Source organism: Indicator indicator, chromosome 16 (assembly GCF_027791375.1).
Source record: "Indicator indicator isolate 239-I01 chromosome 16, UM_Iind_1.1, whole genome shotgun sequence".
NCBI lineage: Eukaryota > Metazoa > Chordata > Aves > Piciformes > Indicatoridae > Indicator > Indicator indicator.
This window is the reverse complement of record NC_072025.1, coordinates 12352035-12367230: the sequence shown is the minus strand read 5'-3', so window position 1 is coordinate 12367230 and position 15196 is coordinate 12352035. Positions and strand designations below refer to the sequence as shown.

Here is a 15196-nt window from a genome sequence, read left to right as displayed (position 1 = left end):
ATCTATATTCCACAAACACATACCCATCCAACCATTTCACGTTTACTTATTTTCAGAAAGACAAATTGAGAATGCAAAACCACTTTATTAGCATAAAAAGTACATATTCAGTAATCAGTACTCAAATTCCTTCAGAGCATCCGGCATGTTTGATACATCTTTCTGTATCTGCTACAGCTGGAGGAAGAAGCAGTGGTAAGATACCAGAGGGTTAGAGGGAGGTTGTTGGTGTTGGGGTTTTTGTGCTTTCTTTAAAAAGTTAATGTAAACAATTCAGAGTGAAACCTGTACAAGCTGAATATTAGCTATCATTTGTACACTTCAAAGTTAAATAAAAACAAAACCAAAAACAGTTTCAGCAATACAAAAAGCAATAAAAAAGTATTCAGGTGCATGATATGTGTCAGAGGAAAAGGTAGAAGGGACACAACAAGTAAGTGAACACATCTTAAAAGTCAGATCATGCTGGAAATCCTCTGTAAATATCTGTATGGCTCAACATGAAAAACATCATAAAATTACTTGGTTCCATAAGAGATCTGTACAGATGCTTCTATTTTAACTTCATTCAATGCAAACATAGTAGAACCATAGACTGATTAAAAGGAATAAGAAAAGGTTTACTCAAGTTTAAAGTTTCAAGCTGCCTATTTGATAGCGTAACTAGACAGAGGTAGATGTCCAATATTAGTGGCCAAGCTATTCTAGCAAGACCTTTTAGCTATCTTGTCAAGTTTTTACATTCAAAGCCAATATAAATAGTGTCATAGATGAGGGATGTCTTTTGGAAAGCCAGCTGGAAAATCTGTATTGTGGGTGGAAGTAGTTTTGTTCATACTGCTGTACGAACAACTTATTCACCAGACCACTGTAAGGACATCACTGATCAAGCACTAGAGCTCATGCAGTCGTTTTAACGGAAGTCAAATTAATTTCATAATTTGCTATGCTTATTTTAGAAGCTGAACTGTTGCTATCTGGTTTGTAACTAGTCAAAATAAGATTGCAAGGTACCACGGCGGCGAATATCACACGTCCAGCAATGGAAACCACCTCCCAGTGAATTGGCGTGGCGAATACTCACTTTAATTGTAGAAATGCCTGCAAGAAAGGTACATTGCATACTTTAAAATTAAAATCTCAACTTCATCTTGTCACCTTTGATCAGAACATTAGATAATGCTTTATGAGATCAAACAGCAAGATGCAAGTACAGAAAGCATTTCCTACTCATTTGTTAAGAATTTATTTTCTCAAATTCTAGGCAGAGAACAAGCTTTGAACATATCTGGCTTGTTTAGTCCAGTGATAGCCTCAGAAATACACAGCGCCTGAAGCACAACTGGTGTTTGATGTCTTATAATGTGCCAGTAACAAAATCAAACCAAACCAAACCAAAAATTAAAAGGTTTTGCAGTATGTGAAGAATTAGCTGAAATGCTGCAACACATTTCTGTGAGCATTTATGGTTCAAAGACACTTAATGTGCTCCTTCAAGTGCCTTTCCAGAAAAGAAGCAAAGTACAGAGGTCTGAGTCCCTCTTTCTCTGAAAGAGGAGAGATGCTGTTATACTTACTACCTAGGTTAAACTTTCTCTCACTTCTTTTCAGCTCTCATGTATCATCTGTGGCTCAGCTTACACAAAGTCCTGACAGAAGGACTAGGATCAGAAGACTTTTCTCTTATGAAGTCTCCCTTTTTGCTTCTTGGTACTTCCAGGAGCTCAGGAGGAGCTCTGTAGAATCCATCATCAAGGTCAACAATAGGTTTGTTCCCAGCAGACCCATCTCCATCCTAGAAACTTATCGACTTCAGGAGTTTATTTAGAGTTCACACAGACTGTGATGTTCAAGTGTGAAAGATGTGTCATGATTACCATTAATAGCTTAATTTTCTAAGTACTTCAAAGCATTTATAAATCCTCATCTTCTTGGTCATGCAGAGAATTAAATCAACCTAAGGCTGAAAAGCTAAGGGACTCACAAAGGTTGTATAGCCAGTCTTTAAAAGCAGATTAAAACGTAAGATCGCATGGTTCTCACCAGCAATCATCTCACATTTGAGGGAAGATTCAATAAGTGCACTCACATTCAAGGCACAAATCCTTCTAGGTTCACAGTTGCTATCATCCACCTTTGGATCATTCTCTCCTCCCCATCATTCTCCTCCCTTTAAAGAATCTTCTGCTGCTGGGGAGTATTATCTCGTACTCTGCAACACAATGACCCCTCACTTCCCTTGACTTCTCATCTACCCACTAGTCTTCTTTCTACCCTGTCAGCTTTTGCATCAACATGTACTTATCTCCTTCAGCAATAGCCAGAGAGCTGTAGCACCAAGCAATCTTGCTACCCTCTCACTAACCAATTATGAGTCATGAGTAGATCTATCTACATCTTTCCTTCCCAGTATGATGGAAACAGATGAATTAACTGCATGACCTTAGATTTTTAAGTCGGTATTATTTGCCTTTGCAGTGAGCTGTGCATAACAAGACTTTCAGGTTTTTATGTTCAGTTACAGTTATCCCACCAGTGCACATCTAAAGGAATTCCACTCTTTCATGAGGTTATCTCTCACAGGATTCAGATTGTTCATAAATTAGTAGAAACACCTGAGTTAGGTGATCTTAATTTGACAAAGTATAAGGAGTTTAAAACTAGTAATATACAAAAGCATTTTGGCAGTGAGGAATAGGCAGCTCTAAATCACTCAGCAAGATGCACACTCGACCTCTCTTAAGACAGATTTTGACCTCCAAACTGAACAGTTTCATATTTAAAAAGGTCATTCAAAAGCATGCTAGCAGTAACTTTACCTGCTATTCATACCTTTATTTGCTGTAAGCTGTAAGTGGCACAAGACACAAGAAGCCCATAGGGTATAAGGCCACAAGATATAAGAAGGCCACTCAGTCATACGGATATATGACTGAAGTTATTTGGGAGATAAATCAGTGAATGATTCTTACTTACTAATGCAACTCTTTGAGTAAGTTTTCCAGTCCTGGCTGCTTTGATTACTTTACCTCCAATCATCCTGATGTGTATAGCTGCTGTCAGGATCATTTTGTTTTAAGTATATGTTGAAAAATGTTAGGACATACCCAGATTTTCAAACATCTTCTGAATTGATGTCTCATTGGCATCCACCATCACACGTTTCTCATCCAGCATTAGCACATTCATGGACAGCCATTTAGAAGACATCCAGAGGGGGTGATCTAAACACATGAGAATGAACCTTCTGCTGTACCCGTGCTGCCTCATATTAATACTCTTAACAATATTCTTGGCATTCTTAGAGAAGAAAGAGTGAATATACCATCTGGGATGAGCGGCACTGGGGGACGAATCACAGTCCAGCCTGCTTTCTTGAAGAGCTCAATCTGAAAGATAAATTCAATTATACTCTAAACAGGGTTCTTAAAGTATCTCATTATGTGCTCCAACATATGCTACACTTCCTCAGACTACTTCAGTATACATGACATGTACTTCCTTCTGTTCACTGCTTTCACCCTCATTCAAGTTCCAACTACAAACCTGGTTTTCATAGAAGCATTTTTGAAAGGCTTTTCGAACTTTGGATACCACTAGCATTTGTTTCTACTATTTTTATCTATGCTAGGTATACTAAGACACGTTAAAGACAAAAGGTAACACGTGCAGTTTGAAGCCTGTGAGGTAAAGATATTAGTAAAAGCACAAAAGTTTGTTGTTTGTTTGTTTGGGTTTTTTTGGGGGTGGGGTGTTATTTCTTCCAATATGACTGTAAAAGCCATTTGTATGAGTTAGTCTGCCATTTACACAACCACCCACCCCCAAAAAATACCACATAAAACTATGTCTGCATTTTGCTTCATAAGAAACTTGATATGCAGCTTATTTAACAAAGGGAACAAAGTAAAGACATCCTAGGGAATAACATTTGTGTCGCTAAGGAATACACAATTAAATACGAGGAGGATAATTTGGCAAAGGGGAATCTCGACTTTTTAACTTCCTTGCGTGAGTACTTGGAAGAACATTAGGATGCCACCACGAGGTGGAGCTCCTTTCTGAAAACGCTATAACCAGCCTGGCCTGCCAGGGTTTTAGAGAGAAACTCCCTTTCACCCGCATTTCCTCCCCCCACCCCCACATTTCCAAGTCATCTGGAACTGCCAAATCAGTTTTTATGAAAAGAAACCTGCATCTATCTTTTCCATCTACACAGACAGCAGTTTTCCGTGAGAAAATCCCAGTATGAGGATTTAACACAAGACCAAGAGCCTCCTCTTGCAAGTAAGATTATGAAAAACAGGGGAAGTGAAAATGGGAGGAAAATGCTATAATTGTTTTTTAAATTGTTGTCTCCTAATGGATATTACAAGAGGCAATAATTCAATGGAGCCACGTGCACTGAAGCCATTTGCTGAGAAAAGACCAACATTGCTTCTAAGAGCTACGCTGTGCGCTTGCTTCCATAACCTCTCGCTGCTACAGTGACTGAGTTTTGGTTCAGCTATTCCCACACGGTCGTACAGCTTCTGAAATCATGAAGATCTGCACAAAAATCCTCAGACACTGACAGAGCAGGTAGCATGTCCCTACAGGAAAGCTGGTGGGGGACTTTTTAGGGTGTCAGGTAAAGATAGGACTAGGGGGAATGGAAAAAAATAGAAATGTGTAGATTCAGATTGGATGTCAGGAAGAAATTCTTCACCATGAGGGTGGCGAGACACTGGAACAGGTTGCCCAGGGAGATGATAGAAGCCCCATCCCTGGAGGTTTTTAAGGCCAGGCTGGATGTGGCTCTGGGCAACCTGATCTAGTGTGAGGTGTCCCTGCCCATGGCAGGGGGGTTGGAACTAGATGGTCCTTGAGGTCCCTTCCAATCCTAACAATTCTACGATTCTCACTCTCTGGCAGGCTTTCTGATCTGATTGCAGTCTTTAGCAGTATTAGCTTTTCCTCAGAGTGAAGTAGTAGGTTTTACATACTGAACCACCATCTCTCTCATCTTTCCTACCTGTCAGAAAGTATTTCGCACTCAGTTATTCAAAGCCTAATGCCTGAGCTTACCAGCCTCCTGCCCTTGGTATAGTTAATGATATGAAAGGAGAGGCTTCCAAAACAGGGTTAAAAAGGGAGATTACTCATCTGAGCAGCAGCAGACCATCCATTTCTCCTTGGATACAATTAATATATTGAAGTAGTGGAAGTGTTCAGAGAAGTACAACATTCTATGTACTTGTTTTGATACTACATTACTACAAAATAGATTGCTTCCCTCATATTTAAACCATGTACATTGGGAAGAAACACACAACACATCTGCTTAGCTTTGCAATAAAAAAGCACAAAGAACAGTAGCAAGAAAACTGGGAGAGAACAGTGGTCATTGCACTGCTGAGAAAGTTCCACAGTCAAGGTGCAAATACATTTATAAGTTCCTGAACAACTGTCTGAGCACTGTTTGAACTAATTTAATATTATTCAAGTGTATACAAAATAAACTTGTGCATTAGCAATTATCCAATAGGAACCTAACCCAGACAAATAATTTTTAAGCATAAAACACTTTCCCCTCTGCTACACTTTTACCTGATGGCAGGGACGGTCTGGATTAGAGAGCACAAGACCAGGCCCAATGATATTAAAAGTGGCATCAATGTGCATCGGGTTAGGATCCTTAAAAGATATTATATGCACTCTATAGTCTGGTGCAAGATGTCGCCTCATCCATTCAATGCCCATGTAATTTGTAACCTGAAAACAAGACAAAGTAAGTGCCACTAGGCTGGAATATAGCTGCATCAAAGATTAGTTTGTCCAGGGGGTTATTCAAATAAATATTTAAAGCCAAAATATGTTTGTGTCTTTAGATAATCCCTTAGCTGTAAGACAGTCTCACTCTGTCACAGAATGACACAGAATGTCCTCCTGTGACATTCTATGAATAGCAATTTCTTTTGTCAACACAATAATGCTGTTAAGGACTGAAAAAACAATAGCAACAACAACAACAGACAAAACAAACAAACCCCAACCAAACACAAATACGAGTATCATTTATTAAGATAGATATCAAAACTGCTGGAAGAAAAGTTTGTTTACCTGGCTCCTTTGTACAAAGATATCTCTTCCAGCTCTAATGAAGTCAGCAGCATCAAAGCATGGCTCAAATTCAGTAGTGACAAATTTTCCCTGAGCAGCCAGTTTATGCCTGTCTTCAACAGAGCGGATCGGATAATCCTAGTTATAGAAAAAGGAATAACTGCTGTAGGTTGGAGATGGTGAGGGAGACTTTTCCAACTATTTGCTATTGAAGAGAATTTTGAAATTACAAAAATGTTTACATCATTAATTAGTATCCTCTTTAGATGTGGTTTACTTCTTATGCTTTCTGTTTTTCTTCTAATAAATATGGATGTTTCAGTGAATGGGATTAGGTACATTCAAGAATAGGTGAGATAAGAGCCAATAGTTACACCAAGAAGTTAATCTCTCTTCAAAGCTGTTCTCTTTGTAATATTCTAACTTCTGAATCAAAAGTGGAGTTTAACTATCAGTCCAAGAAATCATTGCACAGAGACAGAAACACTAGCACACAAGCTATTTCCTAACAAAGCTGTACTCCCTTCTTTTTCCACATTTTAGAATAGTGCACTACTTCAAAGCAGATTTTCAGGAATTTAAGTAGATTATAGAATGAAACAATGCAATTAAGAACAGATGACGTTTAAAAAAAAATCCCCAAACAGCACAAACATAAACTATTGGGTAAGTAGTTCCCATGCTTTAAAACAGGCTCTGGAAGCTTTCTAGTACTGACAGATTACTCTGAGGTAGTTTTGTTTAGGAAAGACTTCTCTGCATAATTGATGTCAGTGTTTCCAGAAAGTTATAATCATTCCACAACCAGTTTTACTGTAGTTATTGCAGATGCACTTACTAAGGTCCTAATGTATTTGGGGGCCTACAGGAGACTACCAAAACTGTCTGAGTCAAAATTATTACAGGAGAAAAAACAATTAAGAAAATACTCACTTAAATATTTGGAGGGTAAATACTCACAGCCCTATTTCTTTTATGTAGCTTTCAAAATGCTAATTATCATGCAAAACAAGGATCTTAAGGGTTTTTCTCTGTGACAAAATGTATATTCTTTGCCACTTTCCCGATACACTCAGGACATACGGACATTCTCAGAGGATCTTAATTCTTCAAAGTAATCTTTTTGATGTCTTTTGAGCATTCCTTTCTCTTTAGTAATGCTAAATTACAGCCAGTAATCAAAACAATTCAAAGCAGACTTGAATTCAATAGACACAACTTCCTGTTTCGTATTCCCTAATTGCACACAGTCAGTTTCAGCTGGAAAATCTGCAGAATATTTGCACAAATATTCCAGAGTTGTTTTGTGTTGTCTGTCCATCCATCCTCCCCCAGATTTGTGAAACCTAGATAACAGGTTGAAACAATCAACAGAATTCTGTATAACTAAAACTGAAGTTCTGAAGCAAAAAAAAAAGAGAATACCTGATCATAGAGTTCATCTGCCATTGTGGGCTTAGGGGCAGTTGTCCACTTGGCACCACAGTTGAAATAATCTTTGATTATTCGTCTGTATGCTCGGTACTCAAAGAACCGAGCACGCCAAGCCATAGGCGCTTCAATAATTTCATTTCCCACCACCAGCAGGATGTCCCTTGGCATGGCAGCATACATACCTGAAAGGAAAGAGGCCATTAACCTCTGAGACTTTGCCCTTCTCAGCTCATTCAGTTTATTCACTCTGTGTACTCCTTTTTACCATTACTGCTTTCAAAACAAATAGCAAAAAGCACCTCACAAAGCCAAGACACCACTGCATACTTGGAGGTCCTTACACTCTTGAGTAAGTTTTTGAAGTGACATTGGTTTCGTTCAAAATACATCCAAAGCTTACATATATACAAAGCTTCACTCCTAAGTTCATGATGAGATGAAAGCCATCCACGATCTACATGCCACCACTTCAGAAATTTGTTAACAGAAATTAACTAGGCAAATGCTTATGAATCACTCAGACAACTTTAAAAGGTGATGATGGGCAGCAAGTTTTCCAAGTGAACCTCGTTTCTTTATGTGCCACTCTTCTGAAAAGTAACAGCATAGAGGAGGCATTTGATGGAACAGAGAACTAGTGCAGGAAGTAGTCCCAATAGACTTTTTGTTAACATTGTCTGTTCCCTGATGAAGTTGAATTCCACTAGAACACCTTAAGAACACATTTGACATGAAGGGAGCCTGGAGACTATGCTTAATGCAAAGCTGAGTATGAGCCAGCATGCTCTCACTGCAAATAACTGAAGTCATATGGTGCTATGCAAGGAGGAATGTGGCCAGTAGGTAAAGAAACATTCACGTTTCATTGACACCAGAGGGGTCCTCTTAGAAAATAATTTCCAGTTTTGGCATGCAAATGCCAAGATGGATCCAAGAAAGGACTATGAAGACAGTCAGGGGACATGGGAAGCAGCACATGACCTGGGAAAAGTCCTCAGCTTATTTCATGCAACAAGTAGGGAACAAGGCAGTAACAGCTTATGGCAACTCTCAGAGCCATTAAACACAACAGATGAACACTTCTTGGTAGTGACAGTGACAACATAGCAAGGAAATATGGCAACAGATTCTGGTGTGGAAGTTCAGGTTAGGTACTAGGAAAACATCTTTCACTAGAAAATCCATTCAGCACTGAAACAAGTCACCAACCACGTGGCAGAATCTCCATTCCTGGAGATTTTCCAAGTCATAACTAAACAAAGCTATCACTGACCACATCTAGCACTGACAACAATCCTGCTCCAAGCGAGAAGGTAGACTAGATGACATCCAAAATGTCTCAGTCAGGAGCTAAATAGACAAGGCCTTCAACAATGGAGGAACATTTACCTGTAGACTCAAAATCAGGTGTTTTGTACTTCACAGACCAGTCAATTGGATCAGGTCTCTTGACAATTACACCTTCTCTTTTCAAAATATTGCACATCTCTTCAATTTCAGCAATAGCTTTTTTTAAATGATCTTTGGGGAAGCTCTGGCCTCCAAATTTCTCATAAAATCCCCAATATTTTTCATATGTGTTGGCCTAAAACAAAAGGACAGATAAGTGACAAAGAATAAGCACTTTGATGGCGTGAAATAGATGCATAAGACAATTACTAATATTCAAAGTTTCTTGTTCTTCTTTTCACTGACTTTCTACTGTTTTGTATATGCTACAACCATAACACGTGACAGTGTGCCTGCAATATTTTGAAGAGTTGCTAGGAAATGTCCTGCTGATTTTTCTAAAATAAAGGGGTGAGAGAAGAGGGAAAGAAAAAAAAGAAAAAGAAAAAAAAAAAAGAAAAAAAAAGAAAATAAAAATAAAGAGATAAGCATCAATGTTTCAGATAAATGTGGTGGGTTGGGTTTTTTTGGTTTGTTGTGGTTTGTTTTTTTGGGGGGGTTGTTTTATTTTGTTTTTTGGGGTTTGGGTTTTTTTTGGATAATCTCTATCCTGGTTCTTTACTTTTTGTCTTTACTACTTCTATCTGTGCACACCATTGGCAAGGTTTCACTCAGATGTTTTATGATGTTTCTGTGTTCAGTCATTAAAGTGATGTAAGTGCATGTAGCAGACTGGTTTGGAATGGCTGATGTCTTCACAAATACATATAGCAAAAAGTTAAATTTCAGTTGCAGATTCTAACCAGCCTCATTGAGCTAGCAGATCACTTTAGTACTGCTAATAGACTGTACACGTGGCATGATGCTCAAGAAAAAAAGTTTTCTGAGGAACGGCAAGAAAAAAGGGAAAGCTATTTTGGAATGTGGAGAAGTCAGACCTCATTTCATTCCCACTTGCAAATTTAGTTTGACTTTTACACAGGATTTTCAGGATATTTCATTTCCTCGTATCTTTGAATACAGATGGATCAGTAGCTTATATTGCTTGTTTCTGCAGATGAAAATACTATTACAAATAATGTAATAAGTATTTCTAGAAGTCTCTTCCCCTCTTTAGCTATGGCTCTACAGAAATCAGAGATGAAACCCAAGAGACTACATTACATTTCAGTTCATATTTAGTGGCTGGTATTGCCATGTAGCCATGCAAGATTTCATCTTTATTACACTAGACCTGTACAGACATGCCAAGTGCTATAGACTCTGATATTTAATAAGGGTAGCTGACATGGTTTCAAATGAAAAAAACTCAAGCTCATCTCCAAAATGCATACATCTGTAGTCACCTTCTTAAAACCTCATTTTGGTGCTGTCACAGTGGTGACATCAGGAATTCTAAAGCCATACCAAGTACAAGTAATATGTTGGCTAGAATGAGCCATGCTTCAGGCACAGCAACAGTCTAGAAAATGCAAGTGATACTAAATCTGCCTGTCAGGGGGTTGGATTAAAGCACACACAGCATTTATAGGCCTAAATCCTCTGCTCCTGAAATCCTGTGATATGACTCAATCACTAATAATCAAATTAAAAAGTAATACAAAATAATGTCCTAGTTCTCATGGTTAAGAAAATCCAGACATATAATTAAAACAAATGATGATGCTTCATTCCATTGTACTTTGAAAGTACTTCATTTAGATTTATAAGCTGTGAAGCCAGCAGTTTTGATGGGTCCCAGCTAGCACTAACATGACAGGAACAAGTGTGCATGGAGCCCTTCTTGAACAGCAGGAGGGGTCAGAAACAGGCAAGCAAGTGGCCAGGCCTTCTTTCTACCAGAGTACTGCTCATGCAGGCAGCACAAATTACAGCAATGGGATGCAGAACCTGTCCTTCCATACATGTGGGCATCTCCTGACACTGCAATCCTGAGTACCTCCCAGAAAGCAAAGTCCTGGACAAAAACAATGCAATGATATTCCTTCTGTGCTAGTACTGTCAGTGAGCAGGCAAGGCCATTCATCTAAAGGCATGCTTGATCTCCTGTAGCAAACCAGATTATCCTTGCTATTCTCTACTATTTCTGGTTATTTGCCCTCATGCTAGAGAACTAAGACAAAAGCAAGAGAAAACCTTTCAGGCACCCTTAACATTTATATAAAGAGCCAAGGCAAAGGTCTCAGTGTGGCCATTCCTGTTCCTCCAGTACCGAAGCTTCTTCCCATCCTTCCTGAAGAAGGTCTTGGTTAATTTGATCATCTCAGATTTGCCAGCTGTTCAGAAGTCACATGCAGATCATATGAAGTGCCTAGTATTCCTATGCAAACCTATTAATGGGACAAATTTATCCTAAGGAATAAAACGTCCATGATGTATTTGAGTATCACCAGTTCCTAAGAGGTGCAGCTTCCCCCTTCACCAGGTGTCCTCTAGTACTGCTCTTTTTCAAACCTGAGAAATGACAGTTGTGCTGTACTACTATGATGGCATAGTGTCGAGGTTACAGCAGAGTAAGGGTTAACACTGTAACACCACTCATATTCCCTACCTTCTGAATAACTGGGGAAAGGGTGTGTGACTAGGACATCTATTTATACCACTGACCATTTGATCATACACACACAACTCATGTCAGATTGTTCAAAAAGTACCATGGCCAGGACACAGCAGAGAGCTTCAAATAATCTCCTCAACGTAACCTACCTCCTGTCTGAGAGCACCTGATAAACTAGCAGCATTTAATAGAAACTATTTCTTTCAGAAAGAAAATTAAAGAGTGTGCTGTAAGGAAAAAATTGCCTTTAAGAAACAGCAGAATTACTCCCTATAGCTGCTATATATTTTAAACATTTGTTGTGAAAAATAATTATCAATATTTATGTTCTCAAGATGCACTTCAAAACAAGTAATGACAGTTATTAAAGTTAGTACATTGAAAGAGAAATTCAGAGCAAAATGCTTTTTTCCTAATTTGATGCTAAACACTCTCCCACCCCAGCTTCTCACTCAAGATATCATGATCTGTGATAATGCTAAACACTTTCCCACCACAGCTTCTCGCTCAAGATATAATGATCTGTGATAATAATACCCCTTCACCAAAAAAAAAAAGAAACCAACAACAAAACCCAACCAAACAAAAAGCATTATTATTCACAAAACATACTGAAAAACATTGAAGCGTACAAAGCTATAAAGCTGAACTGTCTGACTAGGTATCAACTGCTTCAGAAAATTAAATTTGAACCTTGAGATTTTTGACCAAAGGGCTAATTCAAAAAAGGGTTTCTTCCCAATTAATGTAGTTGATAACCTCCTAGTTAAGATTTCCCATGTTTCCCAATAGTGCATTTACTTCTACACAACCTACATAATGCACTTCAAGCTCACAAAAGGATATGCAATAATGTGCCAGCTCATTAATATTCATCAGATATATAGGGATCCCTATTCAATTAATTCCTTCCTCCTCCTTATGCCAAGCACATCATTCCCACATCACAGCAAAAAGACCTGTGTATACCATAAAGCACACCTCAAAGTACAAGAGTGCTGAAAGGAGACATACTTCCTGCACTTCAATATTTTGTAAACACACATGCACATAATCTTAAAACACAACTTAGAAGTACCTAAAAGCATGTATTTACCAAACTATTGTAATTTGAGATGTGTTTTTTTTTAAAGCTTCCCAAAGCCTCCATTTTCCCATATATAACTCAAATTCACGTATTTTAAGCTAGTTTATAAGAACTGCAATGACCCTCATTCATACTTGGCAGGAGGCATGTGATAGACACCAACCCTCACAGAGACAGTAACAGGGATTTCTGTCTGTTGTGTTACACTGGGGCAACACGGACATGCACACCTTACCTTTCAGTGACAGATTTGAGCCATAAATGTCTCTATTAATATCTTTTCCATATTGGCAAGGTAGGATTAGACTGCTCTTTGGGTTATTCCACAGCACCCCCAAGTAAAGTTACTGTTACAGTTTCTACAGCAAAATTTAAGACAAAAAGCAGAAAAAAAAATAGAGGAAACCACTGGCACATTCTATTACTGTTACCTGTATGGCAAAGGTATCCTCTAGACTTGGCACTTGACATAAAGCAAAGCTAAAGCTTGCTCTAACCCCAGATTGCAGGAATTTGAATTGCAGAGGTAATCCTACGTTCTGACGCTCCTCACTGAGGTTTTAATATTGCATGAAACAGAAAGTGAAGTTCTGACCTCATTTAGTTAGTTATGGCTTAATAGGCAGCAAAACCAGGCTAGCTGTATAGCTAGCATGTCACACTTCAGCAAGGTAGCCATTTGAAAGAGAAGATTTTCTGGCATTAAAGCAAGCCCTTGGCCACTATTTGAGAGCAGAATTTTGCCTCATTTAATCTTGCAATGTAAAAAAGTTGGACATGATTTTTTTTCACCACTTTTTCTGTACCTTCATTATAGCAATTTTAAGAACATAAATACACATAACATACACTTCTATGTTAAATGCCAATGCTCAGCAGCTTTTTCTGAAGCTGCTAGAGCATCTTTGGAGTGTCTGAAACAGGACTCCAGAGACTGGTAAATGAGCTTCAGCTTTCGAGGAGTAAACACAAGTTATAGCAAAGTCAGTGGCAAAGTTTTCATTGCCATCACCGGGGCCAAGGTACCATCTCAAATGTCCCAATGAAAGTCAAATGATTACTCTTCTGTCTGGGGATCAGAACTGCCAAGCTGCAGTAGTTTGTTCTGCCCAGATTCTAAAGCAAAGTACACAAACATAAAAAGGGCTAGAAGAGAAGCCTTCTCCAGAAGTACATCTCAAGTTTCCTCTAAACTACCACCTCCAGTACTTTAAACATATTTTCAGCATCTTTTTTTGCCATTCCTTCAAAGTCAGATCAGAAGAATTCCTTTTATTTCTTAACTGAGGTTTTCTGGCTAATTTTGTTAAGATATCCTTTAAAATTTTACTATGGTCTTCTCAGCAGTAGTAGTGTGGCAACTCATTTATTATATGATAGCCATCAATTACATGCTGCCTTGGAGGTAGTACTGGTTTGTGACACTCAACGATCATAAGATTGTCCCCACAAATGCAGGTAGCAACACATACTTTACAATTCAGGTGAAGTACACAATAAAAACCTGGAACAAGTCCATTGATTGCATGTTCATGCTCTATAATACATATCAGAGAAGAAAGATATATGGATTTATTTAGGTTTCTGTTGCAGTTTCAGGCACAGAAAACAATTACATTGAAAGAAGAATCCTTGGGAGTAAAAGCCATACCTTGTGCACTGTAAAGCAAATTGTATGTATAAACCCAACATTACGTCCTAATTAAAGTTGTTTGGGTTTCCTTATTCTTTACCTTAACCTCCACAGAAAAAGGTGGGACACAAGCATTTTCAGCTCTTCCTACAATGACCTCTTCCAGTGGGTCCCATTCATTGTATGAGCAAACAGGACAGTCCTTAGGCACAGGGCTGGTGGCCTTGTCATCGGCAGCACAGGTGTTCTGGGAGGCCGTGGCTGCCTGGGTGCTCTGAAAAGATCGCTGCACCCATCCTGTAAAGGCTCTTCCAAGCTTAAAATAAAAATGAAAATTACGTTTCCTTCACAAAAGTCTTAAAAATCAAGGTTTCATTCCACAAGTGTCTTACACCGCAATCCCAAAGCGTTACTTGGAGCACGTTGCCTGTCACAGCCATTCCCGTTCACCCGCATCCCACCAGATGCTCAATTTGCCTTTTCCAGTCCACCCGGGTTAGAAGGGCGGTGACAGCGGCGATGGGAATCACCGAACTCCGCGCTGCGGCAGAGCCAGCCTGGGGCAGCGCAGCCCGCACGCCCGGTCCGCTCACCGCCTCCCCCGCCCGACCACCCGCACCCCGGCCCCGCACCGACCCGCGAGCCGAGGTAATGCGCCGCTTCGGCCCCGCGGCTGCCCCCGCGCAAGCACCGCACTCGCAGCATCACTGCCAGCAGGACAGCTCCGCTCCGCACCGCTCCGCGCCCGGCCCGCCGACATTTATAGCAAGCCCGCACCGGCCACGGCCCCAGGGGCGGAGCGGAGCCCACACGGGGCAGCTGCGGCCGGACCCCCCTGCCCCCCTACGCTCTCAGTTTAGGGGCAGCTCGGAGAGATCCTGCCCTGGGATGTGCAGTGCAGCTGGATGAGGCAATCGGCCTCACCAGCACCCCCCTATCTCATTGCCCCGAGTACTCCTCAGCAGCAATCTGATGCTGAAGACTCGCAGTCAGG

At 39.8% G+C, this 15196-nt stretch overlaps 1 protein-coding gene across 1 annotated transcript; it reads right to left on the bottom strand.

The window, feature by feature from the left end:
- Window positions 1-988: 988 nt before the first annotated feature.
- On the bottom strand, window positions 989-14907 carry GATM (glycine amidinotransferase). The gene is made up of 9 exons (XM_054388013.1): window positions 14839-14907; window positions 14303-14518; window positions 8926-9121; window positions 7528-7718; window positions 6103-6240; window positions 5590-5754; window positions 3326-3389; window positions 3108-3224; window positions 989-1101 (listed from the first exon to the last, which is right to left on the bottom strand). Exons 1-9 carry the CDS (start codon window positions 14905-14907, stop codon window positions 989-991), a joined length of 1269 nt encoding a protein of 422 aa, XP_054243988.1.
- Window positions 14908-15196: the final 289 nt, after the last annotated feature.